The sequence below is a fragment of the Buteo buteo genome, unplaced genomic scaffold (assembly GCF_964188355.1).
Source record: "Buteo buteo unplaced genomic scaffold, bButBut1.hap1.1 HAP1_SCAFFOLD_55, whole genome shotgun sequence".
In the NCBI taxonomy this organism is placed as follows: domain Eukaryota; kingdom Metazoa; phylum Chordata; class Aves; order Accipitriformes; family Accipitridae; genus Buteo; species Buteo buteo.
The window spans coordinates 466,053-485,924 of record NW_027439221.1 but is presented as its reverse complement, the minus strand read 5'-3'; the positions used below and the strand labels follow the sequence as shown (position 1 = coordinate 485,924).

The following is a 19,872-nucleotide window of genomic DNA, read 5'->3' as shown; positions in this document are numbered from 1 at the left end:
TTGTGTCTCATTTTTTTAGCTTTCCCCCCTACCACAGGATCACAACCCTAAGAGATGCCAATACCCTGACACAGATTTCCCCAAGAGCTTTGGCATTAGCACCAAATGCCACAATGCCAGTAAAGTCATGAGAGTCAGCAGAACCGATAAGCAGTGGAGATCCCTTAAATTACCTTTTCCTGGCACCCTGAACTGCCTCTCCACACAGAGAATGAACTGGGGCGACAGCTGGGGTCGACAGGTGGCGACTATTCCTGCAACTCCATCCCGACTGCTTGCTTGATTTCTGCCTTTGGCTTCCCGAGGGCAGGCAGATGTTCGGCCACTGCCAGGGAAGCAGAGCTTCCTCACGCGTAATGGTGACCTGGGAAGAGAAGCACCACAACCCTCAATGCCCACCCTTCATCCTTGTCTCCCTGAGCGACGGACCTCCCCTCCCACGGCATTCCTGCGAGCAGTCCTGTCCCATTCCCTGCCCGCTGCAGACCACCCACCTGCAATTAGCAAGGGCGGGCACCAAATGAACTCCTCCTGGAGCCTTGCACAAGTGCTTCCACTTCAAGAAGCACAAGAAGAAGCGGGAGGGCAAGACGGGTTCCCGCCGAGCCCCCCTCGTCCAAATGCCTGCCGCTGGAGAACGCCCAGCTCAGCCGCTTGCCCTGCGCCTGGCACACTCAGCTCCCAGGACTGCCGGAGCCCTCGGCACTGCAGGTGCCTAGAGGAAACTCCTGGCCCCAGGAGAAGGCCCCACCTTCTTCTCCCATGGGTCAGCACAGCTGGGGAGGGCTGCCAGTCTCCTCCCTTCAGGCGGTGCTGCCTCGGAGGATCGCTCCCCTCGGCTGCCACTGTGCCCTGCTTTGGGGCCCGCCCTTCCCTGAGGCGATGTTTCCTCCGATTGGCTGCATGAGATCGCTCCTCCCATCCAGTGATGGGTCAGGCGGCTCATCAGTCATCTCTGCTTTGCTCTTGCCAGCTGTGATTGGTGGAGCGGGCATGCCCCGCCTCCAACCAACACCCCCCCCCCCACACACACCCGGCAGGGAGCCCGGCTTTTTCCCCTCTTGCCACCTCTCCTGCAGGCCTCGAAGCTTGACTGGTGGGTTACCTATCGATCACATGCCTTGCCCCCGCCTCCTCAAATGCGATTGGCTGTCCTGGGCCCACTGACTCCCCAGGGACTGCTGGGTGGAGGTTGCCAGGCAACGAACTCCACCTTTAGGGCTGAGAGCCTCAGCATGGAGCTGTGGGCCCTGAGGAAAGGCTGGGGGTCATCAAAGGCGGGTTTGGACCCGAAAACCGAGGATTTCGGCCCGAAACAGGAGGCTCTGGGCACTACAAAGGATAGGCGCGATGCTACAGCTGACGCTGGGGACCCTGCGAAGGAGGGGAACCTCTTGGTTCCTCTGCCCTTTGCCCCAGGGTGCCGTGTATGGGGCAGGACTCTGGACTCGGGGAGAGGGAAACTTCCCCTGGGTCACGGGCAAGGCTGTGCCAGCCCAGAGCACGCAGGAGGTTGCCACCTCTGAAGACCGGGACGAAGGAAGACTGGCCAGCTTGGCCCTTGCCGGTGCCCCCGCCACAGCAGGAGCCCCCCTCAGCCTGCTGTTCAACCCAGAAAGGGGCTCCGTTCCCGCTTACATCCTCACCTTTACCAAGGAACACCTTTAGGAAGGACTGGGCAAGGCGGAAGCACGTGCTTCCTTTGAGCGAACTTTGCAGAGCGTTCCGTTTGGGTCACGCGCGTGTGGTGGGACCCGCGGGACAGGGGGCTGAGGCTCACGTGGGCTCGCAGCCGGGCCAGCGTGCACAGCAGCCCAAGGGACAAAACCACGTCTCTGCTGGTGGCCTCCCTGTGTGGAGCTGCCCCTGCCCCCTGCAGATGTGCGGAGGCTCGCTGGGGGTGAGGAACAGCACCAGTGGGGCCTGGGTTAACGGGCAGGGGTCCGATGGGCCAGCCAGATGCTACTCTCCGTCCCTCTGCTCGGCCCCTGTGCCGCTGCTGACCCTTTAAGGTCCCCCCGCCATTCCCCACTCGTCCCCCAGTGCCCCCCTTCCGCCCCCTGCCCACACACCTGTAACCTCCTGTGACCCCCTCGGTTCCCCCCAGTGCCCCCTACTCCCCCCAGTGTGTCACTGGGCAGTGCTGTGGGGGGTCCCAGCGTGATGGGACACCGGGAGGGCGAAGCCTGCTGTGGCGATACGGTCGGGGCTCTCACCCTTCCGATTCTCCCCCGCCATCCCCCTGGGGGGCAGGGAGCAAGCGGCTGTGTGGTGCTCAGCCACCGGCCAGGCTTAAACCACCACAACCTGTGAGCAAAAGAGTTACCTACCCACGGACGGACGGACGGGGAGAGTGCTCATCCTTCCTCCTCCCTCAGGGTGCAGGCATCCCCTGTATCACACCGGGGCGCACAAAAGCCTCAGCAGTCCGGCTGCTGTTGGAGCCCCTTCCAAAGCTTTTTGGGGCGAGCTGACGCATTCCTACCGCCCAGCACGGCGGTTGGGTTTATACCGTTGCCATGAGCGAGGGGATTCTGCAGAAACTGCCCGGCACTCGCTGTGCAAGGGTGATGGCCGCAGGGAGCAGCAAGCTGCAGGTGACGGTGGCTGCATACGGACCTTCAGCCCTTCCTGGCCACCGTGTCTGCCTACATCTTGCCCTCGCTCGGAGCTCATGGGGCTGCTCCTCCGAGGTAGCCCAAACGCACCAGGACGTGGTCCTGGGCAACCTGCTCTAAGGGAGCCTGCTTGAGCAGAGGGCTTGGACGACCTCCACAGCTCCCTTCCAACCTCCACCCTCCTGTGCAACTCTGTGCCTTGCTTTCACTCCTAAAGCACCTGAACCCAGCCCTCATGCGCGCCGGCAAGGATGCTGGGACAAGGCACAATCCCAAACTCCTCCCCGAGGGGTCATCCTCAAACAGCAGCTGCCCGCTCCAGAACAGCCGATGGCGGACACAGTCAGAAGAGAGAAAAACCGTTTTATTGAGAACATTAACTGCGGTGGGGGGCGGGCCCAGGGCTCACAGGGGTTCAGCCAGTAACAGGAAAACGGCACCTACAAGGACAGAGTCAGAGAGCGCTGCTGAATGCACAGCGCCAGGAAGAGGCAGGGTTTGGTTGCCCTCTCTCTGGGGAACACCGTTGACGAGGAATTGCTCATAGCCCAGAAGAGAGCGAGCTACGGCTGGCATTGCCGAGGGGAGGGCTCTGGCGCCTTATCCCCACGGGGAATGCCCTTAGAGAGCTGTGCGCGCGCAGAGATGCACAGGGCCCCTGTGCCACGCAGCAGGGCTCGATGGGGAGCCCCTGGGGAGCGGCCACGGGGTTCTTGCCAGACCCTGCGCAGCACCATCCTTCGCCGTGCCTTGCCAGCGGGTTGGCCTGACTTAGAGCAGTGCTGAGAGTTGGATGGGCAGCAGAGCCTGGTACACACCTGGGCTTCTTGACCTGCCGGACCTTCCTGCATCTTTTCCGTTTGCGATCCCCCAATCTGTTTTCTCTCTTCCTCCTCTTTTTTTCTGCACAGCTTTCATCTCCCCAGGCCTGTTTCCTCCTTCGGTTCCTTCTCTTTTCCTTGTCCCGAGGAGAGCCTGCAAACCTTTCCATCCCACAGTGTGCTTAGATAGGTAAGGCCACGATCCAGCGGAGACAGTTCTGATTTTAACCCAAAGTGACTCGTTTTACCTTCTTTCCTCTGAAAGGCTGCCCAGTTGTTGCGGGCGTAGCAGGGGCTCTGCCGTGCTCTCGAGGGTGGCTGGAGGCAAAGCTGGAGGTGCCTAAACCAGAATTGTTGGAGTTCAGGGGTGGCAAGGGACGGCCTGGAGTAGTAAGGGACTGCTTGCCAAATTACCACCTTAGCTCTCTGGGGAAGATGCTGCTTTGCATCATGCATCCACATTTTGCACAGTCCACCTGCCCCAAAACAGACTTGATGAAACTGTGATGAAGTAGGATCCGAGCAAAAGCCCTCTCAAGTTGACAGCTACTCCCCGCTGTCTTTTTGTAGGTATTTGGTTGGATTAAGCACATGCTTAATGCATTTGAGAAAGGACCTTTCCAGTTTTCCATACAACGTATGATTCCGTGGGGGAGGAGGAGGAACCCCAAACACACAAGCCATCGGCTGGCCGGAGGAGGCCCAGCAGCTACTTGGCCTCCTCAGAAACTACCCTCCTACCCGAGAGACACTGTCACGGTGCTTGTGGAGCAGAGCTGACATACCTCTGTCGTTTTGGACTCCGCCACCATGTCTCCCCCAGCTCCTTTGAGGACACCCAGAGAGGGGGATGCATGCAGAATGGCTTCTGCCTGGTGGCCCTGGTCTCCTCTGCCTGCAGGGCCACTTTGCTCTTCCAAAGGCAGGTCTAGAAAGCAAAACCATGTGCAGCAGTGACGCCTTGGAAGTAGCACACCCAAAGCAAAACCCACCCCAAGCCCTACACCGGTTTTCTTCTTGACGTTGAGGTTTCTGGTATCCCGAGCCCCAGCCTGGGACAGCCCTCAGTTCCTCCTCATACCTGTGGCTCCGTCCGTGGGGGCTGGCGACTCCCCAGCTGATGGACAGGAGCGGCCAGCCACCTCCTCCCCAACAATGTCGCCGCAATTTTCAATCATAAACAGCGCCAGCGTGTTCACCTGCACACATCAAACCCTTGCTCTCAACCCAGCTGCCTGAAGTTGTCCCAAGCAGCCTTTCCCACTCCCGACCCTTGCCTCTGCACAGATGGCTGTGGCTGCGGGGCTGCCTTTGCAGGCAGCCACCCCACCGGCATTTGCTCAAGGGAGGAGGCAGCCAGGGACCTCTGAGCAGCCAAGCTCGGATAGGCCGGCAAGGCTGCAGCCGGCTTGCCAACACAGCGCACCTTCTCGGTCACCTCCAGCATGGCCTGGAGCGGGAGCAGGTCCTCGTCGGGTGGGCTCAGCAGGTTTGGCCCAAGGCAGATGGCCAGGTTGCTGCAGCTCATCCTGCTGGTGGCTGCGTTGCGGCCGATGTGCTGGAGGAGGGACAGCAGCCGCTTGAGGAGGAAGAGGTTGGCTGCAGGCAACTTCTCGGCCACCCTGAGGAAACAGGGACACTAGGTTGACAAAGCAGATTTTGCCCAGGCCTGTTGTCCAAGGCAGGGGGGAGCCAGCGGCTGAGTTGCCCAGCTTTCCAGGTGCTCTCAGCCAGCGGCCAGGGCTCCTGCTCAACAGGCAGGCTGCTGCCCGCACTTACGCTTTCAGCTCGGAGACCTTCTCCTCCTTGCTGGTCCTCTCCATGGCTGCCATCCAGTCCTCGTAGAGGTGGGTCACCAGCAGCTTGTCGGGGATGCTTCGGAGGAAGTCCTGCAATGCCAAGGGCTCTGGGTGAGCCTTTGAAGTTTCCAGGCCGGCCAGGAGCTCCTCCAGCCGCAGGTCAGAAGCGCTCACCTTCAAGACGGCGGCCAGCAGGAGTGCAGGCTGGTTGCCCAGGTCGACATCGGCGTCGCGGTCCAGGGCCTCCCGCAGCTCCCGAAGTTCCGTCCCGCTGGCAGCTTTGCGGAATATCCCCTCCGTCGACGGTCCTTCCCGGCGCAGGACAGCCAGCAGCTCCTGCAGGAGAGGCAGGAGGACAGTTGCTTGGCCGAGGAGCTGCCTTCCGACAGCGGTGGCCAGAGCACTGCCCCAGAGCGGGCTCCTTGCTGGGGGTGAAGAGCCCAAGCCGCCATCCCCGGAGCTCCTGGGGACACCCGTGTCCCCTGTGGAGCAGCCGGAGGGAGGGCTCCTACCGCCTCTAGGGAGCATCTGGAGGGCTGGGGACCCCCCCGGCCAGGCTGGCTTACCTGGATGGGCCGGGGCAGGGAGCCGTCCTCCCCGCAGAGGGCTGCCAGGGGCTGGCCAAAGAGCGCCCTGCTGCAGCCAGAGCCCACCTGCCCTGGCACCTGGGCAGCGGCCGGGGTCCTCCGATGAGCAAAGGGCCAGGGCAGCCCCCTCCTCTTCCTCCTCCTGCTGCTGCTCCCTCCTGCTGCAAAGGAAAGCCGAGCAAGAGCCCGTCAACGGAGACCGCCGGGCCAGCGCTCCCGGGGCCTGCCCTGCCTGCAGCGTGGTGCTGAGCGGTGCAGCAGGACGGGCAGGGAGCCAGCAGCTGGACCTCCGAGCTCCGGCTCAGCAGCTCCAGTTGGGAGGCTCCTGAGAGCCGGCACACCACCAGGAGAGGAGAGCCTGGCCCAGCCCTCGCCCTGTCCTCCTCCAAGCTGTGGGCAGCAGCAGAGGCTCCGTGTCCCCGCAGAACCACGTCCAGCGGCCGCTGCCCAGCGGGTGTCCGTCCTTCCTTCCTCCTGGAGGTGACATCCTGCCTCGGGCTGCCCAACCTGCATGGCGACACTCGAGGGACAAGTGAGCACAGCTCCAGCGCTTGCAGGAGCTTACCGTTCTTCCCGAAACTCACCCGGTGCGTGGCAAAGTCCCCCTCCGCTGCTCGGCGGGACCGTCGGAGGCCCTTGCTTGGGACCAGCCTGCAAGAACCAGGCTGCGCTCAGAGAGCAGCCCCGCGGCGCAAAGGGCCGCCGGCGAGCTGCCAGCCGGCACCGGCAGCCTGAGCGTGGCAGAGCCGGGACCCTCTGCCCTCCCGGGCTCTCTGCCCCGCGGGGCAGGTTTCCCCCCAGCACCGCCGGCCAGGATGTGCCGGCATTCCCGGCGGCTCCCCAACCCTCTCCGCTCCCCGAGCGGCACCACCCTTCCCTCCATCCCTCACCCCACTGGCCGCACGTGCCGGCACAGCCAGAGGCGGGCGAAAGGCAGCCCTTCTCACCTCGGCCTGGCCCTCCATCAGCCTCTCCAGGCTCCCGGCGCTTAATGTCCTCCACTGGGCAAGAGAGAAGGAGCGGAGGCAGGTGAGCAGCGATGCCTCTGCCGCTCGCTCGGCGGGAGGACCAGGGCTCGGGGGCAGAGCCCAGACCGGGCAGGCACTCACGGCGTGGCGGCGGCCCAGCTCCTTCTCCAGGAGCCTGATGGATGGGACAGGCGTCACCCGGGCTCTCTTGGCTCCTTCTGGTGTCCTGTGCACCGGGAAGGGACAGGGAGAGAGCTGGCTGAGCCCCAAGCCGCCTCTTCTCCCTCCTGCGGCAGCTCTGCCCGAGCGAGAGCTGCCGGCAGCCACGGGGGCACCTCTCCCCAGCTGAGGAGCTGCGTTCCCCCGTCCGGCTGCACTTGCAGCATCCCCGCGGCTTACCCCAGCAGCGTGCCCACCCACAGCTCCTTCAGCGCCCGGGAGCTGCAGAAAGAGAGGAGAACCAGCGTCAGGCCCCGCTGCCCCCCAGCCCGTGGGCAGAGGCGGGCGCCTGCGCAGCCCTGCCCCGTGGGGAAGGACGCCGGAGCGGGACGAAGCCCCGTGGGGCAGGACAGAGGCGCTGCCCGAGCCCTGGCTCCCCGTGTCCTGCCAGAGCAGCTGCTTTCGCCCTCCCCTTCTGGGGACCCAAAGGGGATGCGGGACCTGCCCATGCCCCCATCCCTCCCTGCCGGCGTGCTGCTCGATCCCTGCCCAGGCTCTGCACGCAGGGCAGAGGCCGTTCTCACGATGGTGCGGGTGTGCTTGGGAACGTCTCCCGCCTGGCCGTGGCACTCACCCGAAAGTGGCGACGCAGGAGCCGCTGGGCCAGACGAGGAGGATGGAGGTCCTGTCCTCATCGCCGCCTTCCTCCTCTTCCTCGTCCCCCGCCGCCTCCTTTCCGCCGCTCAGCACCCACAGCTGGTCCAGGGCCAGGCGGAGCTGTGGGCGCAGGCTGGTGCCGCGTCTGCAGAGAGCAGAGAGGAGAGGCAGGCGGTGAGCTGGGGGTGTCCTCCTCGGGGTCCCCCCGGGCCGAGCCCTGTCCCCCACCTGCCCTTGGGACAGACATCGATGGGCGCATCCAGCACCAAGGGGCCGGGGCCTGGGGCTGGGGCCGGGGTGTCCCGGGGCTGGGGCCAGGGCCAGGGCTGGGGGAAAGGCAGCTGGGCTCTGAGGGTCTTACTGCAACTTGGCGATCACCAGTTCCTCCTGGAGGAGGAGAAGGCGTCTCTCGCTCCTCTTGCGGCCCCGGGTCAGCCGCACGTCCACGCTCAGCACCGCCTCGGCGTCGGCGAGAGCCTCCCTGCAGAGCAGAGAGCGGCGGGCATGAGAAAGGCCGCTGCCACCGCGGGTCCCGGCCGTGCCCCCGAGGCACAGGGAGAGCTCACCTGGAGCCGCAGCAGCAGTTGGCCTGGCCCATCCTGCCCGGGAGAGGAGGACCCTCGCCGTGGACCGAGGACGCGGGCCAGTCGGCGACAGCGGGGATGGGAGGCGAGGTGCCGGTGCCGGTTCGGTGCCGCTCGGTCAGATCCTGCCTCCTCCCAGCGCTCCTGCGTGCCAGCACAGCTCCGTGCTGCTGTCTCTGGCGGCCGTGGGCTCCAACTGACCAACATTCCGAGCCCAGCGACCAACATTCTAAGCCCAACGACCAACATTCTAAGCCCAACGACCAACATTCTAAGCCCAACGGAAAGTGGGAGGGGCACTGGGGGGAGAGTTCTTTCCAATGTGGCCGTCTCTGCCTGGCACTGGGGAGCCCAGGGCTCGACAGAGCAGAGGGGAAGGGCTTGGGACTTCTGCAGTCTTTCTTGCTAGGACCTTCATGCCCCAGAACTGTGCATTTCCCTAAGCCACTGTGTCTTAGTCACAAGTGTGTGGCTATCCCTGGATTCCCCTTGCTTGTCTATGTAGCACCCTTCCCATTCCCGCCCTTCATGCACATCTCCCTGTGCCACTGCGATGAGGATTAGAATTGTGTGGGTTTTCTCTAGCCAAAGCAGTGGTCAAATTGGGGAGGCTCTCTCTTGGCATGGGACAGTGAGAAAGAAGATGACCATGCTGATAGGGTGCAGATACAGTTTCCAACTTGGTAACGGTAACTTGGTGTTTTGTGCTTTCTGCATTGCTCTGTGTGCCTCAACACTTCACACTGCAAGAGAAAGGGAATGTCATGGTCTGGACCCAGACACCAATATGGACCTCCCTCCCCACGAGAGGGAGAGTCTGTGCAGCATCACACTTTTGCTCTGCCCTCATTAAGACGAAAACCACTTTCACCCTAGACGATTCGTCCCTGAGAAAGACAGCTCTCAGACCATGCAACACTAGCTGGGACAAACATCCTCTCCTGGATAGTGGCATTAAGATAGGCTGTGTATTTTGAACCGTCTGAAGGTCATTGAAGAATGGCCTTGTGAGAAGGTAATCTTGGTGAAGCTGTCGACGGGGCTTCTACGGACATGGGCTCACACACTAACAGACATAGCCATGTGCCATTTATTCTCTTGATCAGCTAAAATATATGATCCATTCGTGAATTGATCTCTTCCTGAATAAACCTCAAACTTCTAAAACAATGACCTAACCAGCTTGAAAAGGCCCCAGGACAGAAACTGAAGCCATAGTCTTAATGGTCACTTTCCTGAAGAGAGATACTGACTTTACAACCTCACTCTGGTTATAATCACAGGATTTATCTTTGCTGCTGCTGCTGCTTTCTCCTCTGAGGCTGGGATTTTGTTAGAGCTATTTTAGACCAGGTCCATGTGATGCAATGCTGACTCTGGTCAGGACTATTCCATGCTCCTGTCTAGAGGCTGCTGCTCACTGTTTGGAGGGAGGAAGGGAGCCTAAAACTTCCTATTTTATCACAAAACTGTCTTTTTATTGGTAGCCCAAAATATTATTGTTTTATGATCTTCTCCAAATAGAAAAATCCCTTACATAAGTCATTTCACCTGCAGCTGGTACCACTTTCACAGCCCTCTCGATCCTCTTCTGTGAGTGCATTACAGGTACGAGCACGTGGCCATCCCGTGGGGTAGCATGTGAGCAGACAACAGAGGGCTGAAGTCTTTGAAGTGGTTTGTTGGCAGGCAAAACAAGCAGGAGAGGCTTTCCAAGCGCTCATGGTGCTGCAGTCAGAAAAGCGTGTCAAGAAAATGTGTGGAGATGAGCTGCACGGTGAGCGTGGGGCTGCCTGTTCCCGTCATACCCAGAAAAGTTACTGTAATTTGTGGTTCTCCTATTCTGGGCCAGTGGGATGAAGCTGGGGTATAACCTTGAGAACTTAACTGGTCGGGAACACAGAGGAAGCAGTCAAGCACAGAATCTGAGAGAAGTGTAGTCCTGAGCATGTCCTTTATCAAGGTGCCTTGAAGACATTCTCATAGTACAGCACACAAAAAAAGAATTGGGCAGCACGTGGAAGAAGACTCAGAAGAATGCCAATAATACTGCAACTTACCATAAGAAAAGTTGCAATTTCAGCATTTCTTTCTGTTCTCTGTTCATTCTAGCACTGTTCAAGACAATCTGGAATGTCCAAGAAGTGACTGTGTCTGGTCCCGCAGTTAGATGAAATCTCCCAGCTGTAAAAACAGCTGCTGCTGCCTATTTATCACACAAAAACATGATTTCTTGATGGTAAGTCTAGTTCCATGTTGCTCTTTGCCAATGTCAGCAGATGTTGATGTTAATATATACAGCATCAGGAGCAACAGAAGGAATCACTGTGGCAGCTGTATTTTTTCCTCTGCAATGAAGGGCATTCCTGCCTTTTATTTGGACTTTGTCTTCAGAAGTAGAAGCAATGCACTACAGTGTACAGGTTAACATCACTTCAGTAGGCTTTTGTGAGTAAATAACAGTCCCATAAGCTCTAACGACATGAGAAATGTGGGATGTGAACTAAATATGATAAACCACTGAGTACAATTTTTTTTGGTAAAGTACTTACACATGAAAACACAATGTTTTGGGATACAATTGACATTTTCCAGCAGGAAAAATTCACTGTGTGCAGCAGAGTTCCTGCTAGGATAGCAACAGTGCACACTGCGGTTACTCTTTGGACAGTTCATGCTAGCTCATCCTACAGAATGGCCGTCTTGCCAGGATGATTCTGACTAAGAAGTTTTACTGCCTGCATACTCTGTTAAGTTAGCCCATATTTGGGGTTTTCTGTTTGTTTTGGTTTTTTTTCTTGATGTTTGCTTGCTGTTGTGTTGCATTACAAGTTACAGGAGCCTTACATTGAAGGGAAAGAAAAACAATGTTAATGTATGAAGCCCTTTTTGTTACTCTAGTGAGCACTTACTTATGCCACTAATCCCATGAAGTTGCTTGCATAATTATGCAGCCAAGTTAGAAGTTACCCACATGAGTCAATTTACTCATGAAGGTACATCATTGTTAAGGATGATGTTGTTGTTCCAAACAAGGCAATACATTTTGCTTTCTCTCTCAGCACCTGCTCCTCAATAAATAGAAGAGGGCTGATCTGGAGTGAGAATTGCAATACAAACACCCAACTACCTGGAGTTTTGTTCTGCAGAACTCATGTTAAAATCGGGACTCATTCTAATTGGGGTCTGTCAAACAAATAGAAAGATAAGCCTTGCTTTTGTAAGACAAACATGAAAGAGGTTGATTATCAGGCCCGATTTCCCTTAGATAGTTCACTGCATCCCAGGTTACATACATCTTTTCATTTAGAAGTCTGGAGGTGAAGTGAATGCTGCGTGTGCTTTTTTGTTTATTTATTTTTTGTTCTGTACAAAACAATCATCTCATGTGGAACCTTGCAGATGGCTTTGCAATAGATTGTAGTGGGTATATACCCCCTTACTCTAGTCTCACTTCTAGATTTCAAGTTAATTGTTCTTTTGTATTCAGAAGGAGAAAGCTTGTTCAAATACCAACTGCAATTGCCGGGAAACTGGCAGGCAGGCCTGTTGCTTTCTTTGGAGGAAAAAAAAGCAGCTAATTCTTGTATTCACAGGCAAAACATTCATAGCTTTTTAGTAGGTGATTTTTAAACTATAAAGACATTAGAATTAGGTGAACACATCTTTGTTTTAATGTGCCTCACTCAACACTTTGTATTGTTATGTGTGAGGGATACATTTTTCATGGTCAAATTTCAGCTATGTTGCATGTAAATATAGCAGCATTTGTAAAAGCTGAGAAACACAGCATGTTCAAAGTTTCGTACAGATATGTGATGGTAACCTACCTTAATTGTCATTTTAATCAGTAAGTACATCCTCACGTATCATTCCTGAAGCAAGTGAAGTGAGGTGACAGTTAAATAACTCAGGCAATTAGACATGAAACACTGTGAAGTTTTCAGGTGGCTGCTTTTGTTTCATAAACCAAAATATCAGAAATCCATATACCCAGTCAACAAGATTTGATATAGCAGTTATTTATAGTTTATAAAGGGAAAATGGGGTTTATATGGAATATACACTTTAAGTGAATTCAAGGCACAAAAAGTTTAAAAAAAATTAGCAGAGGAGCTATAGGTATGTTACCGATGGATAAACAGAAAGAACATACATAGGTTTTTTCCCTTCATTTCTGAAGGAAGAAAACAGCTACAGTGAAAAGAAGGATGCACCGAACTAACTTACAACCAAGGGAATGTGGAATAAAGCAGCAGGAAAAAAACGGCTTTGTGAGACAGGGGTAGCAATCATCTTAAACGCCTAAGCATTTGTATGTGTTCCCTACTTTTTGTGGGTAATCGCTCATAGTGTAATAGTGTGTGTTCAAAATTCTATTCATCTTGTACTTGCATTTCACATTTTAAAAATTCGTAAGCAAGAAGTTTTTTATTGTTCTCCTGCAGTAGAGGTGAAATCCAGAGGCTTACAAAAGTCAGGAATCTCAGCAGGAAAGAAGAAAAAGATCATTTGGTTGTAATCTTTAAAACTAGAGTTATTCACTAAAGCCTTTTTATAAGACAAGCATCTAGAACACTTTTGTTTCACGGGAAAATACTAAAATCGGTAGAGGAATGGAAGTCTTTCAAGAAGGAAAGAAAAAAGGTGGTGTTGATGTTACCCAGCAAAAATTGTGATTTTTATCTTGGATCTTGTGGTGTTTGGTAGGGTGTTTTAGTCCTGGTTTTTGTATTGCTCAAAGTCTGTGAAAAAGCTATCATCTTATCTTGAGATACAGGCTGAAAATATATTGGCTATTGTAAAATCTCTCTTACCTCATTACATGTGGGATTGGAGGTATGGGTCTGATTTGCATTTCATGAATGTTTGGGGTTCTTTGTGTCAGGACAATATCTCACAAGGCCTTTCATGCTGAGTGCAGAAGGGAACCTGACTCACAGGTTCCTGCCCCACGGGGCTTCATCGTCCTGCCCCTTTGTCCTTCCCCTCCTCCTTGTCCTCATCCTCGTCCTCGCCCTCGCCCTCGTCCTCCCCCAGGCAGGCGGCCATGAGGCCTGCGGGGGCCGGGGCCGGGCCGGGGCCGGTGTCCCTGCAGGGTCAGGCAGCAGGAAGGAGCGCCCCGGGGCATGCTGGGAGCTGTAGTCCTGGGGCACGGGGCTGCCGGGGGCCCTGGTGGTTCCCGGGGCATGCTGGGAGCTGTAGTCCTGGGGCACGGGGCTGCCGGGCGGCCATGTTGGTCTCTGCAGTCTCTGCTCCAGCTGCGGCCCGGCTGAGGTGAGGGCTGGGGCTGCCCGTGAGGCGAGCGAGGCCCTTGGGCGGGCGTGGGGGTGTGGGAGCCGGGCCCGGCTGAGGGAAGGAGAGAAGGGGCAGGGTGAGGGGGGTCGCAGTCCTGGGTTTGTGGGTTTCACACAGACTCCCTCTTCAGAAAACACAGCCTCTGTGTGGGTCAGCGGTCCCTGCAGAGCTTTAGTATTTGTAGCCGTTTTTATAAATACACAGCGGGCTCACACGGTGCTGTGCTTCTTGTAAACTGCATCGCTTTTATCCCGGCTACAGCCTGGAGGGAGCAAGTGCCAGCCGGCAGATTAAGATGGAGATGAATGCAAGCGATACACTTGCGATGGTGATCCTGCCACAAGGCACGCTGCGTCTTTGTTATAAGTTACGACGAAAATTTGTATGCCAGCCCGGGGATAAACCAATCCAGGTTTATTGTAGCAAGCAACAAGCAGGCAAAACAGCGCTGGGTGGCCGGGGAGTCTCCGCTCCACCAACGGCACACACCTGATGTGGTCACGTGTTTGACAGTTAAACAGTTAAGTGTTACATATGTATGGGAGTTGCAGGTACGCCTATACATATGCATGACCTATTCCCGCTTTGCATTAAAATTAATTCCAAGAGGTATTACAATTAGTTCCGAGAGGTATTACGATTAGTTCCAAGGGGACACTCCCTCAAGTTTATCTATCCAAGCCACGGAATCGGCCTTGGCCGGTTTCTGGGACCAGTTCCTTATTTTCTCAGAAAACTGCTCTTGAGGAGCTATATGATAAGGTAATCAAGACTGGCTCATCCTGCTTACTTAGCTCAATATCTAGTTTCTGCACTTGTTACTGTGGTTATTACAGTTAAAAGCAGCTTAGTTACTAAGTTGTAGAGATCAATATATTTTAACAATCAACAGGTTTGATGAACAAATTGGTTATGCAAAGTTTATTACAATTCCCCCTTTTTGTTTTTCTTATTTTGTTCCTCAAACTGGGCAAGAGCTTCTCGAGCTAGGGAGAGAAGGGGAGTTTCTTTAACAATTTCGTCTTCTTCTAGGTGCTTATAGTGTCTTCTTATCAACATTAGGTGTACAGCTTCTAATCGATTTTTTATCAATCCAGTAATTCTATTCAATATACAAGGTGCAAAGGTTAATATTAACATTATGAGAACTAGGACAAAACTAAAAGCCTAAGTTATGTAGACATGGGTCTCTGGGTACGAGTTGACATAACGATTGATTAAAACTTGGGGCCCCGGTAGCAATTACTTGCTGTAATATCATTTGATCCTCCCACCTATAGAGCGTCCATTTATAAGGTTGGTGGGGGTTCCCTTTACCTTGGGTTATCCCTATCAGCATTAGTAACAGTCTTATCATCCAAATGCTTAATCTTAAGTTCAAGAAAAGTGGTGTACCCTTACCCTTGCGACAGGTATTCCGAGGTTGTTGATAATCATTTTGGTTTTTGTCTTTACCCCTGGTGAGAGATGGGAGACTTCGGGGAAGCTCTGAGGACGTTTTGTTTGGGAGTAATAAGTCAAGAGGCTCCGTGAGCCTTCTCTGGAGGTGGTTCATCAACTTTAATCCGAACAGCAGTACGTCTCTGCCTTCTTCTCTGCCTACTCTGTTGCTTAGAGCAGTGAGGTGTACCATCTTCTCGGCAGCAGTCGTATTCTTCAGGGGAACCTCCTTTATATTTGATTCGCTTTGACTTATATGCGTCCCAGTTTTTATCCTTCACTTTCTAAGCTCCCCACCCCACTCTGACCACTGTTCGTCTGCAAGATATTGGCAGTATTTCAGCCTTCGTTGAACACGGCTCGTTGGCGTAAAGACAACACCTCTCAGGGTTTATGCCTTTAGCAAAAATATCCCACCACTCTTTGGAGTCCTTTGTAATTTTCCCGGTTGATACTCCCACACGTAATGCTTGCTCAGTTAATTCCCGTTTGTAATAATAACATTCGTGGCAAATACCACTAGAGGGGAATACCCATAGGAGCAATGTGTCCACCACTTTTCTCTACAGAGTTTACACCTGTAACATACAAAGGGATAACATATACAGTGAGGATCTTTACAAAAGATAGCCTCACTCATCCGCTTTTCTTCGGAACTTAATTTTCAAGCTGTCAGGGTCTCTGGTCGCCTCCCAGTGAGAATTCTGCATTGGTCTTTTGATTCTGCTTGCACGAGTCCATGCTCTTTTGGCAGTCCGGACTGCAGGATCTGTAGTAAGCAGAACAAGAAACGGTCCCTCCCAACAGGGAGTTAGAGATGATTCTTTCCAAGTTTTGATCAATACGTTATCTCCAGGCATAATTTTGTGTATTGCAATATCTAATGGTGGCCTCTGCACTATCAGTCCCTTCTTTATTAGTTCTTGCCGTCTCTTCATGAGTTTAATGATATACTCCTGTAAGAATTTTTCTTCTATCTTTGGGTGTTCAATCGGCATTTCTAGGTCATAGGGCATCCCCTATAACATTTCAAAAGGAGAGATCCCAGTGTTTGCTCTGGGTTGCGTCCTTACATTTAATAGTGCTAATGGTAAACATTTTATCCGGTTCATTTTAGTTTCAATGATTAATTTAGTCAAATGTTTCTTCTACTATAGCTTGTAGGCAAGTAGGCCATCCCCTACTAACTGGATCTAATAATTTGGAAAAATAACCTACAGGTTTCTTTTTTCCAGCCCATTCTTGGGTTAATACCCCAAAGGCTGTTCCTCCTTCTGCATTCACAAACAAATAAAACGGTCGTTTAGTATCGGGTAAACTTAATACCGGAGCATTTACAAGGTCAGCTTTGAGGCTTTCTAGACTCTGTTCATCCTTCTGAGTCCGTTTTATTAATCTTACTCCTACTAATTTCTGATACAAAAACTTCACTTTGTTGCTGTAATTTTCAATCCCTTGTCTACAGTACCCTAAAAGTCCTAACAACTGCCTTATCTGTCTCTTGCTTGTTGGTGCCTGGAGGGATAAGATACCATTCACTCGTTCAGGATCTAATTTCTTAGTTCCCTTACTCAGCCAGTGTCCTAAGTATTTTACTTCCTCTTCAGTAAACTGTAATTTAGACTTTGAAACCTTGAACCCCTTCAGGCTTAAAAAGTTCAATAATCTAATGCTCTCATTTCTAACAGTCTCTTGATCTTCCCTAGCTAACAACAGATCATCTACATACTGCACTAAAGTTACCTCTGAGGTTGATTCAAAAGTTTCTAGTACTTGTTCCAGAGCTTGCCCAAACAAATTTGGTGATTCTGTAAATCCTTGTGGAAGTACAGTCCACCTTAATTGTTGTTTCCGGTGGGTTTCTGGATCTTCCCATTCAAAGGCAAAATAATTTCTACATTCCTCCTTCAAGGGGCAAGCCCAGAAGGCATCTTTCAAGTCTATAACACTGTATCACTTCAATTCCGGGGAAAGTTGGCTCAACAACGTATACGGATTAGCTACGACTGGAAACCTGGTAACAGTTCTTTTGTTTACTTCCCTTAAATCTTGAACTAAGCGATAGGAGCCATCTGACTTCTCTATGGGCAGAATGGGGGTATTGTGTGGTGACATGCAAGGTTCTAATAATCCCTGCTGTAACAACCTTTCGATTACAGGCTGTAATCCATGTCTACCTTCTTGTGCCATGGGATATTGTTTGACTCTAATTGGAATTTCCGTGTTCTTAATAGTGACTTCAAATGGAGCAATGTTTAATCGTCCTACTGACTCTGGAGTGTACCACACTTCGGGGTTAATTTTAGCTTCATCCTCCGTTGTCAAGACACACAATTTTACTGCTATTTCTTTGGTTTTTATTTCCAAATTAATTTCCAATTCAATCATTAAATCTCTTCCCAGTAAATTAGATTCTGCTTCAGGTACCAACAAAAAGGATCCTATTCCAAGTCGAGATGGAGCTTCTATTTTTACTCCCTTTATTAGTGGTACCTGAAACGGTTCCCTTTTTGCTCCTATTACTTGTAATTTCTCCGAGGACAGTGTGCATCTTCGGGGCACTAACTGGACACTAGATCTCTCTGCCCCAGAGTCCACAAGGAACTCTACTTCTTGATGCTGGGGACGTAATTTTAATTTTATCAAGGGCTCTGTTTTCTTAGGGGTCCCCAGCAAATAGATCCCCTGACTCCCCTAATCTTCTTTAAGCATTTAGTGGGGGTCTCATCTTTCTTCTGGTGTTCACTAAATGCTTTATTAATATTCTGTCCTCGAGGAACAGATTCCTTAATGCCTTGAACAATTATAATGCGCAGATCTGCCATATGAGTTCTATGTTCTGCATTTTGGTTATCCCAGTTTGGCCGCTGTAGTGGCCATTTAATATCTGCGCCTGGACCGTGTTGGTGCTGCTGATCCCAAACTCTCATTCCTGCTCTTCGAATCATTTCCCTTTCCTCTGTTGTGAATAGTATACTTAAAATTGCCTGTAACTCTTCCCAGGTATATATATATTAGGACCCAAAAACTGGTCCAACCTTTCGGATACTCCCAAGGGGCCTTCTAAAAGGTTCCCCATCTCCTTCTTGAATTCCCTTACATCTCCGGAATTCAAAGGTACTGACACAAATCCCATGCCAGGCTGTGGACCCCCTATAGCTATTTCTCTCAAGGGGTATAATCTTTCTTCTAACTGCTTTTCTTTCTGGTCTGACTCCTCGTTATTCCCCTGTTCTCCTCAGGGGAACTCGGAGGGTCTAAGTCTGGGGCTGGGGCTGTCGGGGAAGAGGAGGAAGGGGGGGGTTGGGTCAGGTGCGAGTGTAGGGGGAACATAAGGGGGAGGAGGTGTGGGAAGTTCTTCGGGGTTTTTAGTTGTTTTTTTTTTTTTTTTTTATGGTTCTTTTCACTTAGAGCAAATACATGGATTTGGGTATCTAATTTTATCCATAAATGAGCATATTCACTCTCTTCTAAACTCAAGGGTTCCTTAGAATTTACATATATGTTTAAGGCTTGACATATCCAATCGTCAAACGTCCCCAAAACAGGCCGAAATACCTGATCTCCTCTAATTTGTTTACCACCCCACCCCTGTATGCATTAAGATATCATTTTCTCTCTGCTTTTGCCCTGTCTGGGCAGCCAGTCATCCCAATGGGCAATCATTACCCTAAAGGACTATCTGGCGGTATCATAGGGAGACTGACCTTAGGATTCCCTATGGAGTCATCCCTCTTCCCAGGCGACCTACACCCCGGGGAACCCACCATGGAGTCAGAAGGCTTGCTTTTCTTCTGCCCCATCTTCCGAAGTGCCTCTCTCTCACACACACACACGTGCCCCTCGTTCGTGGCTCATGCCCTCGTGGGAAATGAGAACCGCACTACAAGAGGGTCCGCACTCACTTTGCTCCTCTCGGGAGCGTCTCGTTTATGCACACTTTGGGAAACCCACCCCGACTGAACGGGAAACGCTTTCAATACTCACTTAACCTGGAGTCTTCGTCCGGATCCTCGTGCACGAAAATTATGGGGTACTGCAGTGTTCTTTTGCCTGCTTGCCAAATTTAGAGTTCGGAGGTAAGGGTCTTGGAAAGGATATCGTCCACTCCGGGGCCATCCAAGGATGGGGCGCCTCCCCAGAGTTTAGATTCCAAACGAAGTTAACCTTATCCGAGTCACGGCACCAAATTGTTATAAGTTATGATGAAAATTTGTACGCCAGCCCGGGGATAATCCAATCAAGGTTTATTGTAGCAAGTAACAAGCAGGCAAAACAGCGCTGGGTGGCCGGGGAGTCTCCGCTCCACCAACGGCACACACCTGATGTGGTAACGTGTTTCACAGTTAAACGGTTAAGTGGTTTTCAGTGCCTGCTTTGGGAAAGAATATCCTCAACTAGTCTAAGGTACAGATCTATTAGAGGAAAAGGAGTATGAGGTAAAGGAGCATCATGCTGCATTTATTGCTAAACGTCTGCTTTCATTTCATTCAAACTAGAAAGTAAACAAAGATTGGACCTGCCAAAGAATTTGTTTCCCAGAGTGAGCATTCAAGCACTGGGGAGCAGTTTGCAGGATCAGAACTTCAGCCTGCTCTGGGTGATAAACCCTCAGGAGAGGAAAGAGAACCCCCACTTTTTTAAATGCATCTCTACTTATCTTAATAGTTCTTCTTGTTAGATTGTGTTGGCGGTCAGACTCTAAGCACGTGACTAAACTGTCAAAAAATCAAGATATTTAAGGATTATTTGCTGTATTAAATGCTCTTACAAGCAGTGCACTCTATTGCCCTGTGGATAGTATAACGTCATGACTGGCAATTTTCCTTTTTTAGTACAAGGACGCATGTGTGAAGGCAAATCGAGGGTACAAGTGGTGCCCCACAGCAAACCAACCTGCCAAAACCCAGGCATCCACTGTTACAAACGGGAAGAAGCTAT

The 19,872-nt window shown here is 52.4% G+C and overlaps 2 protein-coding genes across 2 annotated transcripts in view; both read right to left on the bottom strand.

The window, feature by feature from the left end:
• The window catches only part of LOC142027761 (A-kinase anchor protein 1, mitochondrial-like), a 312,309-nt gene that overhangs the window by 123,337 nt on the left and 169,100 nt on the right, over positions 1-19,872 (bottom strand). The gene's annotated exons all lie outside the window — the stretch shown is intronic.
• Positions 3,034-7,647, bottom strand: LOC142027772 (T-cell activation Rho GTPase-activating protein-like). Its single transcript, XM_075021981.1, has 9 exons — positions 7,537-7,647; positions 5,413-5,574; positions 5,219-5,328; positions 4,866-5,061; positions 4,521-4,638; positions 4,225-4,367; positions 3,688-3,779; positions 3,437-3,601; positions 3,034-3,058 (listed from the first exon to the last, which is right to left on the bottom strand). Exons 1-9 carry the CDS (start codon positions 7,645-7,647, stop codon positions 3,034-3,036), a joined length of 1,122 nt encoding a protein of 373 aa, XP_074878082.1.